Source organism: Perognathus longimembris, chromosome 3 (genome assembly GCF_023159225.1).
Source record: "Perognathus longimembris pacificus isolate PPM17 chromosome 3, ASM2315922v1, whole genome shotgun sequence".
Taxonomy (NCBI): domain Eukaryota; kingdom Metazoa; phylum Chordata; class Mammalia; order Rodentia; family Heteromyidae; genus Perognathus; species Perognathus longimembris.
Window position 1 is genome coordinate 96,177,806 of NC_063163.1, and position 24,933 is coordinate 96,202,738.

General features: G+C 52.1%; 1 protein-coding gene across 1 annotated transcript; it reads left to right on the forward strand.

Annotated features, from left to right (window-relative positions):
* The first annotated feature begins 3,493 nt into the window (after positions 1 to 3,493).
* On the forward strand, positions 3,494 to 24,933 carry Prodh (proline dehydrogenase 1). Its single transcript, XM_048343499.1, has 14 exons — positions 3,494 to 3,763; positions 10,105 to 10,313; positions 13,585 to 13,619; positions 14,097 to 14,246; positions 15,031 to 15,095; positions 15,317 to 15,433; positions 16,125 to 16,204; positions 17,184 to 17,265; positions 19,072 to 19,164; positions 19,276 to 19,422; positions 19,796 to 19,971; positions 21,404 to 21,502; positions 24,135 to 24,223; positions 24,320 to 24,933. Exons 1-14 carry the CDS (start codon positions 3,494 to 3,496, stop codon positions 24,505 to 24,507), a joined length of 1,800 nt encoding a protein of 599 aa, XP_048199456.1. The 3' UTR covers positions 24,508 to 24,933.

Below are 24,933 nucleotides of genomic sequence, written 5' to 3' on the forward strand. Positions count from 1 at the left end.
TGGTACCAGCCCATCCTATATCACAGGCAGGAAGTCAGGCAGGCAGAGTTTAGAGAGAGACAGAGACAGAGAGAAGATAGATAGATAGATAGATAGATAGATAGATAGATAGATGAGAGATAGATAGATAGATAGATGAGAGAGAGAGAGAGAGAGAATTCCATCTGCCTGAGCGCTCATAGAAATTATGTAAGTCCTGTAAAGTATCAGGGATCCAGTGTCCCATGAAGAGACCACATGGAGTTCCAAATTTGGGTCCAAATTTGATTGCATGAGGCTTAAGATTAGGCTCAAACTTGAGCAGCTTTCCTGAAGCATCTTAGACTGTCCCAACCCTTGATGAGTGACCAGCAGAGCTGAGCTAGAGCTACCCACCAGCATCCCAGTGGGGCTCTGTTCGGTTTGTTATGCCAAGTCGCGAGAAGACCACCAAGAAGGCCACCGAGACTCAGACGTTCTGAAATGCAAAAGCAAGGCTTTATTCAGGCGAGCTGCAACTCGGGCCTCGTCCTACCCACTGACACAGCGGAGGTTAGGAGGAAGCCCCGAGCTGCGATTGTACAGGGCTTATAAAGGCAAAAAACAAAGTTACAGCAATCAGGTGTTCAAGCAAGACAAAAAACAAAGTTACAGCAATCAGGTGTTCAAGCAAGATTAGGACATGGGTAAAAATCTGATTGGCTCAGGGCTCGAGGCACAAGGCTCGAGGCATTCTGGGTGCGTTAGAGTTAAGCATTCCCAGCAACTAGAGTTCTTGACCAGCTGGGCCCTAATAAGCTTGTCCTGGGTTTGCTTACAGGCCCTGCTTAGGGGGCTGGGAATATGGCCTAGTGACAAGAGTGCTTGCCCCATATACATAAAGCCCTGGGTTCGATTCCCCAGCACCACATATATAGAAAATAGCCAGAAGTGGTGCTGTGGCTCAAGTGGTAGAGTGCTAGCCTTGAGCAAAAAGAAGCCAGGGACAGTGCTCAGGCCCTGAGTCTAAGGCCCAGGACTGGCAAAAAGAAAGAAAATATTTCACAGGGCCTGCTTATCTCAGGTTCACGTGGTAAAGTAGGGCCTGACTTCAAAATGGCTTTAGTCTGGCTCTTCAGGTTGACTCTAAAATGGAGTCGACTGTGAGGGAATAAATAGCTAATTGGAGTTGTCACCTGCAATTGCTGAATCCCTTGACCTAGCCTGGTGGTTTATGGTCCCCTGGAGTGGGGCTCGGAACTTGGTGCCAAGATTTCGGTCAGTGTGGCCCGGTGGCCTTATGGAAAATCGGATCCAAGCCCCCGGCTAATGGTCACTCACCCTGGTTGGAGGTTCAAATCCATCGTTGTAGTGGATGGAAGTAGCGTGCTGGGTCAGGAGAAAGTTACCTTGGTGGTCCTCTGGGTGGGCTTAGGACAACAGAATAGGTCCAGGGGGGCAGTTTGGACCCCTCAGAAATGGGGGAGCAAATCCACTGGGGAACCTATCCCAGGTTCAGCACCAATGAAAGGATATGTCCCGACCATTCCGGGGGACCATGCACGATAGTCACAGATAGGAGAAGAAGGTTCATAAGGAGGTTTATTAGTGGGGCCATATCTCCCACAGGAGAGGGAGCAACATGGAGACTGTACCTTATCCAGGTGGCAGCTTCCCTCTGGGGCTAAAGGGGAAGTAGGTAGGTCTTAATAGTGAGTAGGAGTGGCCTACTAGGTATGGGTGGATCTGGGAGCTAATGGGAGGAGCTGAGGACCTGAGGCAGGGGAAATACTAACAAGTCTTACTTAGGAGGCTTAGATCCTGACTTGAAGCTAGTCAGGACAGGAAAGTCCATGACACTCCTTTCTCCAATTAATCACCAAAAAGCCGGAAGTGGAGGTGTGGCACTAGTGGTAGACTGGCAGTATTGAGGAAAAAGCTATGAGTCAGTGTTGTCAGTGTTCAGGTCCTGAGTTCAAGCCCCAGTACTAACACACATACACACCCTGGGTGTTTTGCTTAGCCACTCATAGGTGGGAGGAGATGGGATTATTAGAGATCAGATGGTAGAAAGGTGGGGAAAAGAACCCCTGGGAACTAAAAGGCTGGAGGGGGTGTGGGGCTGGGGTTCCATGCTTGTCCTATAGGAGGGTGGTAGCTATAGGAGTGAGTAGAAAAGCAGACAGTTTGGGAAATTTGGCCTCTAAAACTTGCGGATGGAAGGGTAAACTGATACACCAAAACCTGTCTATAAAGACAAGGAGGCAGGGGGCTACAAAACAATGAGGAAGTAAGGACAGGACAGTAAATCTTTGGTGCCACAACATAACAGAAACCAGATAGGAGGCCCATCAATCAGAAAGCCGTCTTCAAGAACTGCACTTCTCCCAATGCCAAGATATTCTCATCTTGGGCACAGGATGGTGTGGGGTAGAGGTCCTAGGAAGAGAGGATGGCTTCTCAAACATCCCTTAAGACCAGAGAGCAAGATGCCACCTTTCAGGGCTGGATTCTCTGTGGGTCTCTCTGGCTTTAGTTTCGCCTCCATGCTGCTCAACAACCAGGGGTTTAGAAATCCAGGTGTGCCAATGGAATACCACATAGTGGTTAGAAATGATAAAATATTGGCATTCACAGGGAAATGGTCAGATCTTGAACAAATAATGTTGAGCAAGACAAGCCTAGGACACAAAGGCACAGTAGAGATTATGTCTGTAAAACAACAAACTTCTTTTCAAATGGTATTTCTACATGTTTTGATCAGCGACTTTACATTATGTCTCTAAAACCAATTACTGAATAAGCATAAAAAGGTCTAGGATAGACCTACCAGAGGTTCACAAGAGCTCAACAGCTACGCATATATGACTATATAAGATGAGGCTAAGCAAAATCAACTCCAACAGATGGAAACAGGAGGATTTTTATTGTTGTCCTTAGGTTTAATGTTCTAGGTGAATTTCCTGTGGCATACCCCATGTGGTTACTGTGTATGATTTCGGTACACTGGATATTGTATATATGCTTATCTGAACTAGGGAAGGGAAAGAAAAATGAAGGAGGATGTAACAAATATAAGAAATGTACTACCTTATTGTGTAACTGTACCCCCTCTGTACATCACCTTGTCAATAAAATTTAATTTTAAAAAATCCAGGTATACGCGGGATGGCCCTGACCTGCGGGGCTTCGGGACCCATCGAAGTTCCCCCTCACCAAGTCTGGCCCCCTTCCCCAGGGGCGGGTCCCTGGTTCGGAGGCCGTCAAGGGAAGCAGGCAAGGAAAGCGGGTCTCTGCTACTAGACTGTGACCCTTGGCTGGGGAGGCGGGGCTGTGCGCACCGGCAGCAGCAAGGTGGGCGGGGCCTGCCGCACGGATCACAAGCCCATTCGGACTGTGGGTGGGAGGTGGGGGGACCTCCTCCCTAGCCAGGCCCGATGGGCAGGGCTTTTGAAATGAGGGCGTGGCCTCCGGGCCGGAGGGGGCGTGGCGACGGAGAGTATTTAAGCGGCCGCGCGCGCTTGAATGGTCCGCCATGGCTCTAAGGCGTGTCTGTTCCCTGCGCGCCACCGCACCGCGTCTCGCCTGGCTCTCCTCCGTCCCGGCCGCCCACGAGCAGCCCACCGCGGGCCCGGGGGCCGTGCCAGGATGCAGGGCTGCGGAGGCTGTGCGGCCGCCGATGCCTGCCGTGGACTTCGGCAACGCTCAGGAGGCGTACCGCAGCCGGCATAGCTGGGAGCTGGCGCGCAACCTGCTGGTGCTGCGCCTGTGCGCTTGGCCGGCGCTGCTGGCGCACCACGAACAGGTGAGCGGGTGGGTAGCCGCCGCGCGGGACTCCTGCCTGTCCGCAGAGGCCGTATGGGGTTTCCAAGGGTAAAACGGGAGCCACTCAAGCATGGCCTGTAGCCAGGGAAGACGGAAAGACACCGGTATTTCCTGCATGCACTTCCTCAGATCTCGTATATTACTTGTTAACTGCTACCAACTAGACACAGATTGACGTTTGAAGATATACATCACTTGCCAGGATACAAAGTCACGGTCTGGATTTTAAACTCAAGAGCAACTTGAAGTTTACTCCTAGGGAAGTTGGATAGTGTTGTAGGACTTGCATAGCCTGTGACCCTAGCATTCCACAGCCCGTGACCAGCCAGCCACTCCCGTGGAGGGGAAGTTGGGGGAGGCTGCTGGACACTCAACTTTAAACTTACACATGGTAACTAAGAAGCATGAGAGCCTTGGGGAAGTTAAAAGCCAAAACAAAAAAAAAATGCTTTAGTTAGCTCTCAGAGAGACTAACTTCCTTTCTCTTTCTCTTTTCCTATTCCCCTCCCTCCTTCCTTTCTTTTCCCTTTCCTTCTATTTCCTGCCTTTTCTTTTCCTTTCCTTCTTGGTGCCGGTACTGGGGCTTGAACTGTCCCTGAGATTTTTTTGTTGTTGTTAAAGGCTAGTGCTCTATTAACTTGAGCCACAGCTCTACTTCCGGCCTTTTTGGTAGTTAATTGGAGATAAGAGTCTCACAGACTTTCCTTCCTGGGCTTTGAATTCTGATCCTCAGATTTCGCATGGAGAGTAGCTAGGATGTACCGGCGGGAGCCACCAAGATCTGCAATGACAGCTATTTCAAGGTGCCTTGGGAACCCGTTCAAGGGTCCAGTTGTTGGCCCTGAGTGTCTGAAAGACTCTTGGTGTAGGTAGGTGGGTTGGTTTCCCAGATGAGATTACATGGAGGGCTCCATTGCTGATTCTTTGCCCATGGGCACCAAGACACAGAGTAAGAGTCCACAACCAGTGGGAGGTGAGGGTACTTAAAGTCAGGAGTCTGATGGTTGAGCATAGTTAGTTGCCCTAAATCCCTTGGGGAACTTCACCCTCAGCTTTGGAGCCTAGGACTGATGGCAGCAGTGAGGAGAAAGAAGGTGCCTAACTGGAGTTTGGGGGTGGGGGGTGGGTAGGGCTTTGGGAAGCTGTGTGTGAAAAGAAGGTGAATATACAGGGAGGGAGGAAGGTAGAAAGGGACATATGAGGCAAAAGAATGCAGTGGGGGGTGAAGGTGTGAAGGTGGTGGAAGGCATGGGACCAAGGAGCACATAAAAATTGACATTGCAGTGGGGTCAGGAGGCTTCCAGCAGGGGCCACTCCAGGGTCTCTATGGAGGGCAAGACCTGAGCCCAGCTTCCTCAGGGATGAGCAGTACAAAAGCCAGGCCTATCTGTGGCCGACCAGGAGGGTCAGGTGGCTTAAAACCATTCAGAAATTTCTGTCGGCATAGCCCTATGCTTTTCCTCCCAGATCCCAAACCAGCCATCCTTCAGAGAAGCCAGCAGAGCTGGGGGCAGAGGATGGGGCACGGGGTTTGGTTCCGAGGTGAATGGACCATAGCAGCCCCAGGCTGATCAGGGCACTGTGGGGGTGGCTAGAGGAGAGAAGCACTGGCTCCGCTGTCCCTTAGGGGGCCTGCCCCGGGCAGGTGCTAGAGCTCAGGATGGTGCTGTGAAGACCTGGAGGAGGCAGGACACCAGAGATGATTTCTTCCAGACTCCCCTCCTGTTCTGCCTCTGTCCCAGGAAGCCCTTCTATGGGGTCTGTAGAGCCATCATTGTCTGATTTCACGTGTATGGCTGTTCTCAGTGCCCTGTGCCAGAGGGAATGGGGCAGGAGCTGGACCCTGGCCAGAATCCAGACTGGCTAGCCAGTCTTCCCTCACTCTCTGGCTTATGGGAGAATTTCATCATTCCCGCCACTGCTGGCCTGTGTGGCTGCAGCTGGGATTGTGAGGCTTGCTCTGAGCAATGTCAGGCTGCAGAAGCCGGGGTTGGAGCTAATGCTTTGGGTCAGAACTCAGTGTGGGCCATACTTACCTGAAAGCAGCTGCTTGGAGAAGGAGCCAGAGTCTCCCACGAGAGACTCTGAAGCTTCCCTGCTTGGGTAAGTGAGCCAGCTTAGGAGAGGGGACAGGATGGAAGGTGATTGTGGAGGAGAGAGAACTGACTTTGTTGTCATTGCCTTCCTAGTATAATTTGAGACTTGTATTGAGGCAGGGTCTTGCTACGTAGCCTAGGCTGCCCTTGAACTTCCAGTCCTCCTGCTTTACCTTCTTCCTAAGGGCTGGGATTCCTTGCCTGGCTTGTCTGGATTTATCTTTGTTGCTACTGGGTTTATGACCTCACTCTTGCTAGGCAGGACATCTGCTACTTGAGTCATGCCACTAGCCCTTTTCCACTTTAGTTATTTTGCAGATAGGATGTTTAGTTCTTGCCCAGGGCCCACCTTAAGCCACTATCATCCTGCCTTTGTCTGGGATTATAGTTGCACACCACTACAAACAGCCTATTTGTTGAAGTGATGGGTTTTAGTCTTTTTTTTTTTTTTTTCTTATACTGGCCTTGGGCCACTGTCCTCCTGATTTGTGCTCCCAGGTAGCTGAGATTACTAGTGTGAGCCACTGAGCCCCATCCCTAGCTTGTTTGCCTTTTATAGTAAAAATGAGTATAGGTATTACTAGTACAAGTCTGTACATTCTCAAAGGCTGCCCTATACCGAGAGAAGAGGTGGGGCTGACAGGTGGCACCACCCCAGGACGTGACACCGGGGTGGCTTCTAAGTGGCTGCTTGGCTGCGTAGTCCAGTTGAAACTTGCCAGCCCTGCCTGCCTCAGTGGCCGCTACCTACCCCCTCTTAGCCAAAGTGACAAGCATGTGATTAGCTCCAGTGGCCATTTCCTCTGAGCCTGCTTCCCTGGGGAAAAGGTGAGCCTGCAGGGTGTTCTGGGAGCTTTCAGCCAGTCCCTATCAGTGTAAATAAAGCACTACTGACCAGTACAGCTTGGCTGTAGATCCTCCCCTGGGTACGCAGCTAGATGCAGTGTGCGGGCCCCATCGAGGGTCTGTCACAGACAGTTGCTTATCCTTACTCTTGGCATGCTCTGGACAGGTAGATCTGAGTTAATGTGGATGAGATCCGAGTTTTCCTAGCCCTGAACGATGGTTTTCAGGTCCCTGACTCAGCCCTGCCTTCCACTGGGTGATCTGAGTTTGGGAAAAATCTGTTCCTTCAGCTATCCCTGGGCTCTGCCCTGGCAGGATCATGGCTGCTCGTGTCTCACAGGTTCCCTAGCTCTGGCTTGGGCATGGTGAGACACAGCGGTCCATACTCAGCTCTGAGGTTGGCCCTATCATTTCCTATTTCAAATCCGTATGAGAAAAGAGCAAAACACAGAAATGTCAGATGATTCAGGAAGGCTACAGGCAAGGGCGATTTCCAAACAGCCCTGGGCTTCAAGGTCACGAGTGCAGGTGTTGGTCAAGAGGAGTCTCCTTGAGACTGCTCAGGAATGGTTTGGGAGTGAAGGGATTTGACACATCAGTGCCTTTGCTTAGCCTAGAGATACTGCCCCTACACGAGGGGTTTCATTATTAACAGGGTTTGAGAAACCCTAGGATTTTCCTGTCTGAGAGCAGAGTTGTGGACATCTGGGCTTCGATCAGGGAGGCAGGTGTGCTTCTGAGCCTGCAAGGGACTCTAGCTGCCTCCTCCCCCATCCCCTAGCCTAGCTCTTCCCACTATGGAAGCCCTCATTCTTTTCACCTTGCCTGGACTAAGTGAGAAAATCCTCCAGACTCTGCCCACAGGAACTGCTTCTATCTCCCTGTCCTAAACCACCAGTGGCCTTGCTCCTTGCCTGTGGTCTCTCCTTTTGGTTCCAGCATCATTGCCGTCTGTGCCCTTTACTTGCTTACCATTCCTGCAATAGTGCCTGACATATACTAAATCTCAGGAGATTTGAAGAACAATGGCAGAAATTTCTATTTTTTATAGGACTTTTCTTTTTTGGGTGTATACTGCTACTGGGACTTGAACTCAGGCCATGGGGGCTATCCCCTAGCTCAAGGCTAGGTACTACATGAGCCACAACCCAACTTCTGGCTTTTTGCCAGTTAATTGGAGATAAGAGTGTCATGGACTTTCCTGCCTAGACTGGCTTCAAACTGTGATCCTCAGGTCACAGTTAGTGAGTAATTAGGATTACAGGCGTGAGCCACCAGTGCCCAGCTGGTTACTCATTTCTTAAGACAATTTCAACTGGTTCTATTGTTCCAGTTTTATACATGAAAAATAAAGTACTTAGACCATATTCACCCTCTCCATTCACCCTTGTCCCTTCCTCTGATACACAAGCCCCCAATAGAGCCTCTTTTATTCTTCTGTCATTTTTTTTTTTGCCAGTCCTGGGGCTTGAACTCAGGGCCTGAGCACTATCCCTGGCTTCTTTTTGCTCAAGGCTAACACTCATCACTTGAGCCACAGCCCCACTTCTGGCTTTTTCTGTATATGTGTTGCTGAGGAACCCAACCCAGGGCTTCATGCATGCTAGGCAAGCACTCTACCACTAGGCCACATTCCCAGCCCTTCTATCATTCTTTTTGTCCTGGGGCTTGAACTCTGGGCACTGGGCACTTGAGCTTTTGTCCTCAAGGCTAGTACTCTACCACTTAAACTACTTTAGGCTTGCCATTCATTTTTTAGGGTGTATTGTACCAAGAGTTTCACCATGGTACTTTGCATATGCACATACCATATTTTAATCAAAATAATCTTTTTCTGTATCCTCATCCCACTATTGTTTAACTTTTAATGAGATTTCTTTTCTTTCTTTTTCTTTTTTTTTTTTTCTTTTGCTACTACTTGGGCTTGAACTCAGGCACTTGAATTTACTTTTTCACTCATAGCTGGCACTCTATTACAGATAAAAAGATTCTTGGAGTTGTCTTTAGAATAATCTGCCTGAGCTGGCTCTACACCAAGATTCTCAGATCTCAGCCTCCTGAGTAGCTAGGATTATAGATGAGAGCAATGAGTGCTCTCTGTGAATATTCTTATGTCAATGATAGAAATTTCAGAGTGTGAGAGGAAGTTAGGAGAGAAGGCTGAGTGGTTGCTAGGCAGCTGTCTTCCTCTGGGATACAGCCATCAGGCAGCTGGTCGGTGCTGGACCACACCCTGCTGGCCCCAGGGTAGGCCTTCCTGGCACAGACCCTCATAGGTGGACAAACTAAACTCCATCTGAGCTCAGGCTTGGCTTGAGTTTTATTATGTGTTCATGGCTCTGCAACCACTTCCTCCCCAGCAGAACTGAGTGTTATAAGAATGGCTACTGCTGTCCCCTAGGAGCCAGCTGTGGTCCGTCCCTACCAGGCAGGGGTCAGGCACCCCTGTGTGGCCTGGCTGACTCAAGAGCCAGCTCCTGGCACAAGGGCCCCTGGAGGAAATACGGTGCTCATACCTTCAAGGAGCCAGGAAAGATGGGGGAGGGGTCACAAGTGTGGCACCTGGGTCCTGCCATTCCACCCGGGATACTGACTGGCTTATGGTTGCCGTATGTAGAGAAGCAAGCTGCTTTGGCTGGCCTCCAGAAAGCAGACAAAATGGGCCAAGTCTGGCCTGGGGGAGACTGCCGGGCTCGGGTCGCCTCCCCTGGCGTGGGGGTTCAGGCTCTACTCTATTCTAATCGCTCCCTTTCTCACCCTCTCCCCTGGTCACCTGACCCGCAGGTAAGGCCAGAGTGGAGTGGGGGGCTCAGGAAAGACCTCAGGTGCACGCGGCCGTACGAGATCGCTTTACCTCCCTCCTTACCCGTGAAGAAAGCCAGGCGTACGCGGATCTCGGAGACGCTTCAAGAGCAAATCTGATTTAATAAGGGAGTGGCTAGCAGTTGATATAGTAGGGGGCGATGAGAGAAGGGGTGGTGGATCAGAGAGCTGGCGATAGGCTGGCGAACTTGTCATAGGACCCCCTCATGAGCTAACGTCACTTGCTTAGCACCACCCCAGGGGCGAAAAGCCCGCGAGAATGGGGAGCACATGGGCTGGCGAGAAAGTTGGGGGGCTGGTTGCAAAGCCAGTTCTTCTGGTTCCGGACCCAGAGAATTGTGGCCTGCTTCTGCATTCCCCCAGGGCTGGGAGAAGGGCGGTGTCTCGGGAGCACTCTTCATTGCCCTTCCCCCTCAAGGCCAAAGCTGAACCCCAACAGGAGACCATATCAAGGCGCTGTGGCTGGAATACAATATGTAGAGTGCTGTAAGCAGGAGTTCCCTGCTGGGGAAGGTAAACCAAGTGGCCCAGGTCAGCTGCTTCTCTTGCCTTTCAGCTGCTCCATATCGCCAGGAAATTTCTGGGGCAGAAGATGTTCAACAAGCTAATGAAGATCACCTTCTATGGGCAGTTTGTGGCTGGTGAGGACCAGGAATCCATCCGGCCTCTGATCCAGCGCAACAAGGCCTTTGGTGTCGGCTCGATCCTGGACTATGGCGTAGAAGAAGATCTGAGCCCCGAGGAGGCAGAACGCAAGGAGATGGAGTAAGCCCTCTCTCTCCAGAGCTGCATGGGCATCTGGTGGTAAACTCAAAGTGTACTGGGACTGTTGGGGGCCAAGGCTAGGAGAACCATTAGCTTAATTACCAGCATCCCAGTTGTGCTTCAAGTTCCCTATGTTTGTTTCAGGCAGATAACTGCTCTGAGCTCTCACAAAAAGCCTAATGTGTGCTTGTGGCCAGAAGAGGGTGGAGATTGAGATTTGCAAACTATGGTCCTCAGCCCTTTCCAGCCCACTATCTTATCTTGCACTGGTTTGCTAGCTTTTGTACCATTGAATAGTGGGGGGGGAAAAATCTAAAAACCAATTGGGAGCCACTGGCTCATGCCTATAATCCTACCTTACTCAAGGGGTTGAGATATCAGGATCACTGTTTGAAATCAACCCAGGCTGGAAAGTCTGTGAAACTCTTATCACAAATTGGCTATCAAAAAGCCACTGGTGGAGCGTAGCCTGGAGAAAAAAGAAAAGCTCAAGCTCAAAAAAAAAAAAAAGTGTGATCCTATTTTGTAATATAAAAACTTCATGAGAAGCTGGAAATGTGGCTTAGTGGTAGAGTGCTTGCCTGGCATGCAGGAAGCCCTGGGTTTAATTCCTCAGTACCACATAATCAGAAAAGGCCAGAAGTGACGCTGTGGCTCATGTAGTAGAGTGCTATCCTTGAGCAAAAGAAGCTCAGGGACAGTGCCAGGCCCTAAGTTCAAGCCACAGGACTGGCAAAAAAAAAAAAAAGAACGAAAAGGAAACTGCATGAATTTCAAATTGCTTTTACCCTAAAGGGGCAGAGCTGTGCACACATGTGGCTTGCTCGCTGGTCATTTACACAGGAAGGAAGCTGCCCTGCCTGCCCACTCTGCCATAGTCTCTCCAAGGATTCCTGACTGGCTTGGCTGGGCCAGCCAACTGGCCCTCACCTGACCCCAGCCCTTGAAATAGTTTCCTAATCTACAGGAGGCTGTGCCTGGAGCACGTGGGGCCTCCCAGGCTGGGTTCCTGCCTGGACATCCATGGCAAAGGGAATTGAACAAAGAGCTTTGTGGCAGGCCAGCCTGCAGCCCCATTCCCTGGGTAGTGAGTGTAGGGGTCAGGTCTCCCTGGTGTGTCCTCCTGGGCAACTGGACAGAATGTCTTGTGCTTCCTGGGAAAGTGCTGACCCATTCACAGGCGGTCAGTGGAAGCCTGTTCCTTGTAAAGTACTGGTGTTTGAAGCTCCTCCAGGCACATTCAAGTCTTCTTGTAAGTCTGGGCCCTTTGTCTCTGAATGCAGCAGAATCTGAATTAGAGGAGGGTTTGGTACTGGCCAGCTGTGAACCCTTTCAGGCCTCGGGGTTTGCTCTGCCCCTCCCTAGGTGGCTACCAGGAGGGGATTTGGAAAGGCAGTCACATGAGGCCTACAGTCCCGGGAACGGAATGTCCGGTCCTTGTCTCAACTTGCCGGCCTGCAGCTGATTGGCCTGCAGAGCCCAACCCCTGCCTTGCAATTGGCTGTTTTCAAGGTGAGGGTGCCCCACCCCAGCTCCCCCTTTGCCCCAGGACTTGGCTACAGCTATTACAGGCTGCCTCTTGAATTATTAATGGGCTCTGAGGCCTCAGTCCCAGAGCTGGGCAGGGACTTGGTAGTTTCATAACAAGAATTTTTCTCTTAGGTGCCTGTGGTTTGAAAATGGAGATGGAAGTTGTGTGTGGTGGTGCTCACTTGTATATGAGGCGAGCACTTTACCACTAGGCCATATTCCCAGCCCTGGTGCACACTTGTAATCCTAGCACTAGGGAAGCTGAGGCAAGAGGGTCCAGTGTTCAAGGCTTATGTGGGCTACATTGTGAGACTCCTCCCTCCCCCGCAACAATACCACCCCTAAAAAGGAAAAAGAAGGGGCTGGGAATATGGCCTAGTGGTAGAATGCTTGTCCTGTATACATGAAACCCTGGGTTCAATTCCTCAGCACCACATATATAGAAAAAGCCAGAAGTAGTGCTGTGGCTCAAGTGGTAGAGTGCTAGCCTTGAGCAAAAAAGAACACTGCTCAGGCCGAGTTCAAACCCCAGGACTGGGGAAAAAAAAGAAAGAAAATCTGGAGTTAGACCTGCCAAAACCTGGTCATGGGGCTGCCCCCAGCCTACCCTGCTCTTAGATGCTTATGGCCTTTACCCTGGGCTTCTTGTCTTGTACTCTGGGGCACTTCCTGGGTGACTGCTTGTCAAGGACAGGTGACAAAGATTCATACCCATCTTTGCTGCTGGTGGCTAATTTAGATATTCTGGCTCAAAGTTCCTCAGATAGGGGACCTAGGACAGGAGCCAAGTGGAGGGGAAGGCCCCCTGGCAGATGGCTCTGTGAGCCAGGACTCGCTCTAGGAACAGTGACTTCAATAAGGCACTATTGGCAAGGCCCCTGGTGCCTGAGTTAACTGTGACCTGTCATCACTCCCCTGGCTCTGTGTATGCATGGAGGGATGCAAGGGGGAAAGTCGCTGCCCTTTCCTGTGAGGGCCATCAACTGGCCTTAGTGCCCTGTCCTGATGAGGATTTGGATATTCTCAAGTAATGAGGGGAACCAGGAGGCCTTTTAACATGGACTTAGCCAGGGAAATATGTGTAATTGGAAGGAATGTAAAGAGCAGGCACATGAGTAGCAGTGAGTGGGAAAAGATCTGGTTTTCATTTTGAAAGAAAATAATCTGAAAATAAGACCGAAGGGTCAAGAATGAAGCAGTGGGGAACTGGGTGGGGTGGTGCAGGCCTGTGAGCTCAGCCCTCTGTAGGCCCCTGCCTCGAACAAACAGGCTGGGCCCAGGGGCTGGGACTGTGGTCTTCAGAGGAGCCTGTAGATCCTAGCTAGATATAGAGAAGTTGCTGCTGGACACTGCTTCCCACCTCCATTCCTGTCATCTTTACTTGGCTGTGCAGCCATCTTTCCTGGGCAGAAATAATGCCATCCTCACTAGCTTTTCTCAGGAATGAGCTGCACATCATGGGTTGTTCTGAGAGTCTCGGAAGAGTTCTGCTTGCTCCTAACCATCAGAAACTAGAGGATCTTCAGGGCTGGGTGCCTCTGAGACAACTGGCCCTCCCTAGCCCAGGTAGTCATGCCTGTGGCTTGGGGAGGGGCTGGGGTGCGTTCTGGCCCCAGCTTTGTCAAGTTCATGGTCAGGTCTATGGCTCATCCTCAGTTGCCTCTCCCTGGCCTGCTTCCTGGTCACTTGCTGCTCAGGTAATATGTTAACCCTGACCTTTGCTTCTTCCTCCTTTCTGCAGGTCATGCACCTCTGCAGCAGAGAAGGATGGCAGTGGTAAGAGGCCGCTGTTCAGGGACAGGTGTTCTCCTCACCTGCATCCAAATGTCTGGGTTTGGGCTGGAGCAAGCCTTGGGGTAAGGGAGAAGACCTTGTGCCCAGCCTGGTTCTGCCAGGCTGCCCCAGTGAGGAGAGTGGCAAGCGCCTGCCACAACCCACCCAGGTGGACTCAGTTTCCCTGGCCCACAGTAGGCAACCATGAACCGGACCTTTGTGGCAGCGATGCAGACCTTTCTGGCCTGGTTCACCCTGGGATGGGGCTTAGGGGAATGTGCATGCCAGGTGGAAGGGGCAGCCAGGGCAGCGTCCTTGAGGAGAGGCCAGCTTTGGGGGTCAGGGAGTATGGCACAGGTAGGGCTGGGGTGGAGCTAGAGCCCTAGGATGTTAGCTCATATATGCCAAGAGTTGGAGGTTGCAGCTATAGCTCCAAGCAGAGCTGGTGTCTGTGCTCAGGCAATGTGTTCATCTTTCTAGGCACCAATAAGAGGGAGAAGCAATACCAGGCCCACCGCGCCTTCGGAGACCGCAGGGATGGTGTCATCAGTGCCCGCACCTATTTCTACGCCAATGAAGCCAAGTGTGACAGCCACATGGAGAACTTCTTACGCTGCATCGAGGCTTCAGGTGGGGCCTCCCCTTTGCTGGCTGTGCTCTCGCCAGGCCCCAATCTGGTCATGCTGGTGGGTGCAGGAGGCTAGGGGTGAAAGGTGTCCCCTTCCTGAGGGTCCTGGCTGCCTCCTGGAAGGACTCTGCCCCCCACCCCTTTCCTGTTCACTCTGTTCCTGTTCTTCTGGGCATGGTACCCAGATGTGGAGGTCTGGAATCCCCAAGCTTAGGGGCCCGCAGCCCTGCTATCAGTGGCAGCGGGTCCCACACCTTCTGAACATCTTAAGGGTTCAGGGCACGTGTGGTGCTTGGAGGAAGCTGCCTAATGAGCTGGAAATGTCCCTAATACTAAGCCAGTCCTTTTGGCGAGGGGCATCTGTGTGTCCCCTGCCCACCTTGCAAGAAAACATAAGGGGAGGGGCCCATTAGCATGGACGGACACCTGTTGTGTCCATGCTCTGCTCTTGGCCTCTCAGCATCCTATGACCGACGTACAGACAGCCTGCAATGCTGACAGTGTAGAGAGGCAGACAGGGAGGCCATCAGGGCTGCCCAGGTCTCACTGGCTGCTTCTCCTGCTGTCTTCCTGCACCAAGCAAACACAAATGTTGTCTAATCACCACTTCCTACCTCTATGGCAAAGTCTCAGGAACAGTCATAGGTAAGGGTGGTTAGGCACCTGGCTGCAGGACCAACTTTAGGGAGCAGGGAATGGCAGGGAGCAAGTGGTCTCCCCATCGCACTAACCGTCCACCTCATCAGGGTCCCCCTGCCCCATGGCTCTTCCTTTGGCTTCTGACAGGTGGGGCCAGTGATGACGGCTTCTCAGCCATTAAGCTCACTGCACTGGGGAGACCTCAGTTTCTGGTAAGTACTGGCACCTTCCATCTGCAGAAGCTTTGTAAGACCTTGGTTTTTTTGTGAGCCTTGAATGACAGCAGAGGTGCCCATACTTAAGAAGCTATAAGCTGGAGTCACAGGGGTGAGATGTGGGTACAGGGTTCGTCATCAGGGTCCCTGGAAGCAGTATGATCTCTGTGGGAACTGGGCATGCGCTACAGACTGTGGTCTCCTGCTGGTGTTTCCAGCTGCAGTTTTCAGATGTGCTGACCAAGTGGAGACGGTTCTTTCACCAAATGGCCGCAGAGCAAGGTCAGGCGGGGCGCACTGCCATGGACACCAAGCTGGAGGTGGCGGCACTGCAGGTAAGGCAGCTCTTGCCCCTTCCCTGTGGGTATGACTAGCCCCAGGGGGGATGGGGAGCCTTGTCCAGATGGAATAGATCGGACAGTGGTCCAGGATGAGCTCCTGGAGGCTTTCCTGGGATGTGGCCCACTCTGCTGCATCTAGGGTCGGAGGAGGAGGAGGAGGGGAGGGGGAGGGGGAGGGGGGAGGGGGGGAGAGGGAGGGGGAGGGAGAGGGAAAAGATGGTCCTACTGGAGGAAGGGCTCTGGGTGGGCCCCACACCTCAATTGTGTTAATTTTCTCGTCACTGGGACCAAATCCATGACAGACTTAAAAGGATTCAGTCCATTGTGGCAGTGAGGGTTTGGTGGAGAAGCATGGCAGACAGGAAGCAAAGAGCAAGTAAGGATGGGGACAGGTAGTCTGCTTTAAAAGCCTGCTGTCAATGACCAACTTCCTCCAGCTAAGCCCCACCTCCAAAAGTTTTTACGGCCTCCAAAAATAGTGCCACTGGCTGGGAACCGAGTGTCCAATCCACTAACAAGAACAGGAACTGCCAGCAGGAGGTGAGGAGCTGCAGGGCAGAAACAGGCTCATCCATGAAGCAGGAACACTAATGATGTAATAAAAGTAAAACAGCACCACAAACCGGTGCACTGATCACAGCCTGGAGGCAACGACGCTGACTCTACCTTCTTCTCACTTCTCAAGGAAAGCGTGGCAAAGATGGGCATCGCGTCTAGGGCTGAGATTGAGGATTGGTTCACACCGGAGACCTTGGGAGTGTCTGGGTAAGAGCTGAGCCCCAGAGGTAGCCATGGTTCCAGCCGAGCTCTAGTGGCTTCTTTTAATCCTAGTCTCCTCCCTGGATAAAATGGGCATGGTTGTGATGGTGCCTTGAGAGATACTGAGCAGGGGTTGATGGGGATCTGGGAGGCATTGGGTCTGGGAAGCATGGACATGGGGCTTCTTACACAATAATTTGGTCTCAGAGTGAGGGTGACATACACAGTCCTCCTTGAGAGAAAGCCTTGGCATTCATACTCACATTATTATAGCTGCCTCTCCAGTGCAAGAATGTTCATGTTGGTTTTTTTTTTTATATGAAGAACAAGGTTTTTTTTTCTTCTTTCTTTCTTTCTTTTTTTTTTTTTTGCCAGTCCTGGGCCTTGGACTCAGGGCCTGAGCACTGTCCCTGGCTTCTTCCCGCTCAAGGCTAGCACTCTTCCACTTGAGCCACAGCGCTGCTTCTGGCCGTTTTCTGTATATGTGGTCTGGGGAATCGAACCTAGGGCCTCGTGTATCCGAGGCAGGCACTCTTGCCACTAGGCTATATCCCCAGCCCATTTCTTTTTTTTAATATATATATGTGCCAGTGATGGGGCTCGAACTCAGGGACATGCAACCTTGCTTGGCTTTTTCACTCAAGACTGCTTGAGTAACATGTCCACTGCTGGGGGTTTTGCTAGTTAATTGGAGCTAAGAGTTTCACAGACTTTCCTGTCCTGGCTGGCTTGGAACCTTGATCCTCAGATCTCAGCCTCCTGAGTGGTTAGGATTACAGGTGGGAGCCACCAGCACCCAGCTACGTTTTATTTTTTAAGGTGAAAGGTGGGTTTGGTGGTGGCTGGGTTTGCGAGCATTCTTCGGAGGAATGGGCTGGCTTGTATCTGACACTCCTTTGGCAACCTTCGTACCTGTGGGTGAAGCTACATGGCGGGGCCAGGAAGTTGCTTGTTGCTGACTCTGCTCACTCACCTGGTTCCTTAGCACTGTGGACCTGCTGGACTGGAACGGCCTCATCGACAGCAAGACCCGGCTCTCCAAGCACCTGGTGGTCCCCAACACGCAGGTAGCACTCCCCTTCGTTGGGCCTTGGCTCAGTATAGTACAGGGCTGAGAAGAGAATTTAGCTCACGATTATGTGTCTCCTGCTGCCAATCATGGGACTTAATTTAATATATATATATATATATATATATTTTTTTTTTTTTTTTTTTTGCCAGTCCTGGGCCTTGGACTCAGGGCCTGAGCACTGTCCCTGGCTTCTTCCTGCTCAAGGCTAGCACTCTGCCACCTAAGCCCTTCTGGCCATTTTCTATGTATGTGGTGCTGGGGAATTGAACACAGGGCTTCATGTATACGAGGCAAGCTCTCTTGCCACTAGGCCATATTCCCAGCCCCATGGGACTTAATTTAAAAAAGAAAAAAATTTTTTGGTGGTAGTACTGGGGCTAGGACCTAGGCACAGTCCTTTAGCTTTTTCACTCAAGGCTGGTGGTTCTACCACTTGAGCCACAGGTCTAATTCCAGCCTTCTAATTGGAGATAAGAGTCTCACTGGTGTTCTTGCTCAGGCTGGCTTTGAACCTGGGTCCTCAAATCTGAGAAACCAGGATTACAAGCATGAGCCACTGATGCCTGGCTAACAAGAGTCATTCTATTTACTCCTGTGGTTCTATTGATAGAGCTCAGCTGGGTAGTTCTCTTTTGGGTCCTCTGTGTATTTTTACTCAAGGTAGCTAGGCTAGGTAGTCACAGAGGTCCCCCCACTCACAACATGAAAGCTTTTCTAAGGGCGAGTATCCCCTTAAGTGAGGGCCAGGCAGATTGGCCTCCAACGCCAGTGTTAATTCTGGCATGTTCAGTTGGTTGGCTCAAAGTGAGTTGCCAGGGGATGAGTGGGACTGCTTGTCCCACCTTGTTGCACCTTTGGTGGGATAGGATCGGGAACAGAAGACACATGGGGAAAACATCCTGCAGACCCCTCTTTTGTGATAATTCCTGCCCTGGCCAATGAAGGGCCCAGCTCCCAACACTTGAGCCACTGACCTGGAGGCAGCTCTGCTCCAGGGTCGCCAGCTACTAGATGTAAGCACACGTGTGGCCGGGAATAACATGGTTATGTCCTGTGGGACAAGACTTTTGGGGGGACAGGCTCATCTTGGCACCCGAGGAGCATCCTGGGCCATGCCATCAGGGATGTGAGAGGCCCTAGCCCAGCACTTTGTGGACATTCATTTATTTTGCCAGTCATAGGGCTTGAATGCTCAGGGCCTGAGCACTGTCTGTGGCTTCTTTTTGCTCAAGGCTAGCACTCTGCTACTTGAGCCACAGCGCCACTTCCGGCTTTTTCTGTTTATGTGGTGCTGAGGAATTGAATCCAGGGCTTCATGTATATAAGGCAAGCCCTCTACCACTAGGCCATATTCCCAGCTCCCTATGGGCCTTCTTGACACCATGAAGTTTCAACTCTCGGCACCAGTCCAACTGCCCATCTGCCTAGCCCACCATCTTGACTATCAGTTTGTAGCAGCAGCCGCCCCACAGTTCTTGCCCAGAGTCCCAGCCCTGTTTCTATCTCAGCCCTTCTGAGACCCCCAAGGGAGGCTGTGGAAGCAAGCAGCTTGGGATCAGACTCAGCTCAGGCCTGGGGCTGCTGGCATAAGCACTGAGCTCCCTTCTGCTGCTGTTAAGCCCGCACAGCACAAGGAGGTGGACTGACCTCAATGTTCCAGGGTACCATGTCACTGTGTCTAGAAAGCACTGACCCTAGAAGGGAAGAGACCTTGGTCCTAGGATGCTGGCAGAGTATCACCAGTGGGCTGAGGGTCACCTAGCCTTGCTGTGCGTGGCCTAACTGCATGCTATGCTTTCAGACAGGGCAGTTGGAGCCCCTGCTGTCAGGGTTCACTGAGGAGGAGGAGCAGCAGATGACGAGGATGTTGCAGCGGATAGATGTGCTGGCTAAGGTGTGAACCACCCTGTGTGGGGTGGGGGCCATATGGCAAGGACCCTGGGACTTGCCCAGGGGGTGGACTCCTATGTCACTGGAGCCACAAACTCTCTCCTGCACCTTTCAGAAAGCCACAGAGATGGGAGTGCGGCTAATGGTGGATGCCGAACAGTCCTACTTCCAGCCAGCCATCAGCCGCCTGACCCTGGAAATGCAGCGCAGGTTCAACATGGACAAGCCACTCATCTTCAACACCTATCAGTGCTACCTCAAGGTACGGCCTGCCCTCTGGCCTCCAGGCTTGACTGCAGGCCATCTGCTGGGCAGTGGGGGTCCAGGGTCCTCTTCTGCCCCCTACCACACACACCTGACCCTGTCCTGAGCAGGTACTGGGCGGGTAGGACAGGAAGAAGAGGGAGCAGGCCACTGATCTCAGGAAAGAGGCCCTGACCCAGCAGCCGTGCCTGGCCCTCCAGGGCAGGCCAAGGCAAGGGTGACTGGCTCAGAGTAGGAAGCAAGGCCCTCTTCTGGGCCACAGGATTTAGACAAGTGTGGGGGCAGGAACAAAACAAGAGCTTTCTTAGAGGCCACCTGACTTGCCTCCAGCTTGAAGGATGGCAATTTCTTTCTGCTCACATCTCCTGCAGGATGCCTATGACAATGTAACCCTGGACGTGGAGCTGGCTCGCCGTGAGGGCTGGTGTTTTGGGGCCAAGCTGGTACGTGGTGCCTATATGGCCCAGGAACGTGCCCGTGCAGCAGAGATTGGCTATGAGGATCCCATCAATCCTACATATGAAGCCACCAACGCCATGTACCACAGGTGAGCTGGCCATCCTGTGTTTCTACTTCATGAGACACTGGTGTTGTACGGACCCCATTCTTCCTGAAGCCACAGTGGTAGGGAGTGGGAGATGTGTGTCCTGAGGACACAGGTCATATTTCCTCTTAATTTTATGTCACCTTTTTAAAAACATTAAAGATGATTCCTTTTAAACACAGAATTGGGCCAGGTACCAGTGGCTCACGCCTGTAATTCTAGCCACTAAGGAGGCTGAGATCTGAGGATTGTGGTTCTAAGCTAGCCCCGGTAGGAAAATCCTTGAGATTCTTATCTCCAGTTTACCACCAGAAATGGAGAAGTGGTGCTGTGGCTCAAAGTGGTAGAGTGCTAGCCTTGAGCTGAAGAACTCAGGGACAGTGCCCAGGCTCAGAGTTCAAGCCCCATGACTGACAAAACAAAGAACAACCACGCAATTGGCCTCAGTTTCCCCCAGCTGGCTCCTTTGATGTGCTCTAAGCACCTGGCCTCCCCTGTACCCCTGGCTGCTGGCCAGTCCACACAGCAGATGGGCAGCAGCTGTGCTCTGCTGTTTGCTGTTTAGTTCAGGGATCTTTGAGGTACACCATCTCAGAGGTTGTGTGTGCTTGTGATGAATTCAAAGGGGCAGGCGGGCCCTGGTGTCTCCTTGCTCGCCTCATATCCCTTTCCTGGCAGCACCCTTTTCTAGGAGCCCACTGGGTACATACGTACAGTGCCAGGCACATCGGCCCTATGGGTGTTTTATACTGTACACCCTGTCCTTTGCCCATTGCTTTTTCATTCAGCCTTCCATCTCCTGTGTGAGCGGAGCTAGCATGGGACACCCAAGGTTATGTGTCCAGGCTCTATGGTCTTTCCTGTTCTTACAGTAGGATTCAGTGACCATCCTGTCCCTCATTAGCCACTCAGGCCGTCAGAGATTGTACGTGTGAGCCTAGAAATGAGATTGCTGGGTCAGAATCTGTGTGTGCCTGTTGTCCTGGCTGTACGATGGCGGTGCCACTGCTTCTCCCTGGTGTACAGGGGTTCCCAACCCCTCCCCCAAAGCCTCGAGGGACCCTCTTTATTTCCTCAAAGAGTCAGGACTGCACTGTAGGGCCCCTTTCCAGAAGCAAAGCTGCAGGCCCAGGCAGCCAGCAGGGGGTCCTCACCTCACCAGTGTGGAGTGACTGATGAGGGGGCATCGTGCCCAGCTTGTTCTCTGGGAACTGTCTCATCCAAGCTGTGGGTCATTTTCCTGGTTGTTAGTACTTTGTGTTCTCAAGGTGTTGAGGAGTGCTAGGTGCTGTCCTTGTTTCTCCTGACTGTGGGGGCCATTCTGCTGGATAGCTCTGGGCCTTCAGTGGGAACCCCCTTTGCTAGTAGGGGCACAATGAGGGACACAGGTGGGCCGTTCAGATGTGGGGCCAGCCTCATGTGGCACTCCCTCCAGGTGCCTCAACTACATTCTGGAGGAGCTGAAGCACAATGGCAAGGCTGAGGTGATGGTGGCCTCACACAATGAAGACACAGTGCGCTTCACCCTGCAGAGGTAAGCGCTGCCCGCCCCCTGCTGTCAGGGTCTCCGTGGTGGGGTGAGTTGGTGGTGGTGGCCCAAGGCTCAAGGAACTCATGGAGACCCGCCAGGTGCCATTGGAATGAGCTGGTACAACGTTTAGCACCCTGTGGGCTCCAGGCCCAGACTGCATTTTTAATACTGCCTTGCAAGAACAAGAAGGTAATTTGTGGTAACTTTAGTGTTTAAAATGAATACCCAACTGTGGGGCGCCAGTGGTTGACGCCTGTAATCCTAGCTACTCAGGAGGCTGAGACTGAGGACCAGGGTTTGAAGCCAGCCCATGCAGGAAAGTCCTTCAGACTCTTATCTCCAGTTAACCACCAGAAAACTGGAAGTGGCACTGTGGCTCAAAGTGGTAGAGTGCTAGCCTTGAGCAAAAAAAGAAAACAAGGAAACAACAACAAAAAACTCAGGGACACAGCGTCCAGGCCTTGAGTCTTTTAATTGCTGACATAAACAAACAAAACCTCCACCAACTCACTAAAGTTTTGAAACTATTCAAAATTAAATTTTGTGAGGTGATTTAACTAGCTCATCACAAAGTCCAGCCGGTTAAGTCTGGGTGCCCTTCAGGAGGCTTCTCCCAGGGGCCACCTCACCTATAAACAGCTTACCTGAACACTTTAAACCACACTTGATATTTAATATAGTCTGTTTTCTGCTTATCCTATGGAGCACAACTTGTAGAATTTGAATAAGTCAAGCAGAGAAATAAGGTGTAGTAAATTTCTTCACACTCCATTACTTTCCTCATCGTTCCATAGTTCACGCCTCAGCCCCAACAGCACAGGGCTCTCATTTCCCCTTCCTCCTCTTCTTATGCATCTTCCCAGAGTTTGGACCCATCAGATGCCTGGTGGAGCCTGGGCAGAGGCCTTCACCCTCCTAGGAGGCAGGCCCAGTGGGGCCCAGAGGGGCTGTGGAGTTCCAAGTTCATGTCCAATATCCAGATACACGGTGGGACTTCCTAAAGGAGCGGTGGAACGGCAGGGCTGGCCAGTGGAGGTGGTGTGTTCACAGTTGGACATCACCGCAGTGCCCCTTTTGACCCTGACTACAATTGTACCGGAGGCAGGAGACACCATCAGGGGAGTGGGCAGGGGCCCTCCCTGCACATATTGTCACCTGAGACTTCACATTGGAACTCAGCCCCAGGAAAGAGAAGGACCTGTGGTACAAGCCACCTAGGTCATCCTGGGTTCTCTGGGGACCCTGAGATGGTGCTGGGAATATGGTGGGGAGAGGAGGCCTCGACTGGTCATGCCCAAGGGGTGCCTAGAGCACAGGTGCTAAGTCTGGACCCCTAGACTTGGGGGAAAGCATAGCAGTCATCAACACATAGGTGTTTTATACCCGGGAAGAGTGGATAGATCCCACAAGAGGTGTCATGAAGATAAGAGAGGCTGCCAGACAGCTGAGGGCCCCACCCACCCTCTAACAATGCTAAGAGATATACAATGGGAGCCACTGCTGTATTTTTTTTTTTTTTTTTGCCAGTCCTGGGCCTTGAACTCAGGGCCTGAGCACTATTATCCCTGGCTTCCTTTTTTTTTTTTTTGGCCAGTCCTGGGCCTTGGACTCAGGGCCTGAGCACTGTCCCTGGCTTCTTCCCGCTCAAGGCTAGCACTCTGTCACTTGAGCCACAGCGCCACTTCTGGCCGTTTTCTGTATATGTGGTGCTGGGGAATCGAACCTAGGGCCTCGTGTATCCGAGGCAGGCACTCTTGCCACTAGGCTATATCCCCAGCCCCCTGGCTTCCTTTTGCTCAAGGCTAGCACTCTGCCACTTGAGCCACAGCACCACTTCTGGCTGTTTTCTATATATGTGGTGCTGGGGAATCAAACCCAGGGCTTCATGTATACAAGGCAAGCTCTCTTACCACTAGGCCATATTCCCAGCCCCACTGCTGTATTTTTAAGTTTTCTAGCCAGGTTAAAAGACAAAGATAGGGTTCACTTCAAGAAAATATTTTAGGGCTGGAGGTGGCACTTAATGGTAGAGTTCTTGGTCTAGCATGCACAAGGCCCTGAGTTCAACCCTCAGCATCATAAAAACGAAACAAAACCAACTTTTCTTGCACTATTTTTTTTTAGTAAATCTTCAAAACACCATGTGTATTTGACACTTGCAGCACCTCTTGGTTCAGGCTGCTGGTGGCTGCGCGTGGGATGGGGCAGCTGTGCAGATGGGGTAGAGGAGTTGCCAGTGAGGGGAAGATGAGAGTGGAAGCAAGAACATCAATCAGAGAAAAGCCCTAGAGGACCGAAGGAGGGGTGGGTGGAGGGCCCTGGAGATTCCCTAGGCCAGGAGCAAGCCTTTCAAGATCAGGAGGGAGGTAAAGGTGTGGGAGGGGCAGTAATACAGGGCAAGGAAAAGTGGAAAGGGGGAGGTCTGCTGGCCATGAGTCCAGGCCTAGGAGAAGTACAGGCAAGTCCTGCTGAAAGATCTGGTTGTCCCAGCTCTCAGGAGACGCAGCTGGAGTGTAGGGTGGTGAGGTCAGGCTGAATGAAGCACTGGAGGTCATAGCTAAGATGGGGACTCTGAACTGCTTGGGGGCAGTGTCCCGAGATCAGCCCTCACCTGACTGGGCTCCCCCTTTCACAGGATGGAGGAACTAGGCCTGCATCCTGCTGACCGCCAGGTGTATTTTGGACAGCTTCTGGGCATGTGTGACCAAATCAGCTTCCCACTGGGTGAGCCAGGTCTCCTGGGCTGGGGGAGGGGGGGAGGTAGGAGTGCCCTGGTGGGGGGAGGGGGAGGACTCATAGCCACATCCATCCTGTGTGCAGGCCAGGCAGGCTTCTCTGTGTACAAGTATGTACCCTATGGCCCTGTGATGGAGGTACTGCCCTACCTGTCTCGCCGAGCCTTGGAGAACAGCGGTATCATGAAGGGTGCCCAGCGGGAGCAGCAGCTGCTCTGGCAGGAGCTGAAGCGGAGGCTCTTTACTGGCAGCCGCTTGTACCGCCCAGCCTAGCTGCCATTGCCTCCTGGGCCGCTACCATACCTTACGCCATGTTTGATCTCCCAGGGATCTAAGCCTAGGAAGGGATTTGGGTAGCCCTGGGGTGGTCCTCAGTCTGTCACCACAGGTGCCACCCACCGTCACAGGATCTGTGTCTTTGAGACCCACTGGAGACAGTACCTGCAGCCCTGGAACTCCCTGCTCAGAAGCAGGCTGTGAGGTGCGGGTGGAATCTGTTGTGTACCAGGACCATTAGGAACTGTCAACAAACTGCCTTTTCATGAGCCAACTCTGGGCCCCCACCTCTGCTGGCTGTCCTGACCTTGGACCTGCAGGATTCCCCTTCTGCCAAGGTCCAACCCATGCACTCTTGTGTCCCACAGTGGGCAGTGGCCCATTTGGAAAGTCTGCAAGGTCAATAAATCGCTATTGAACAGC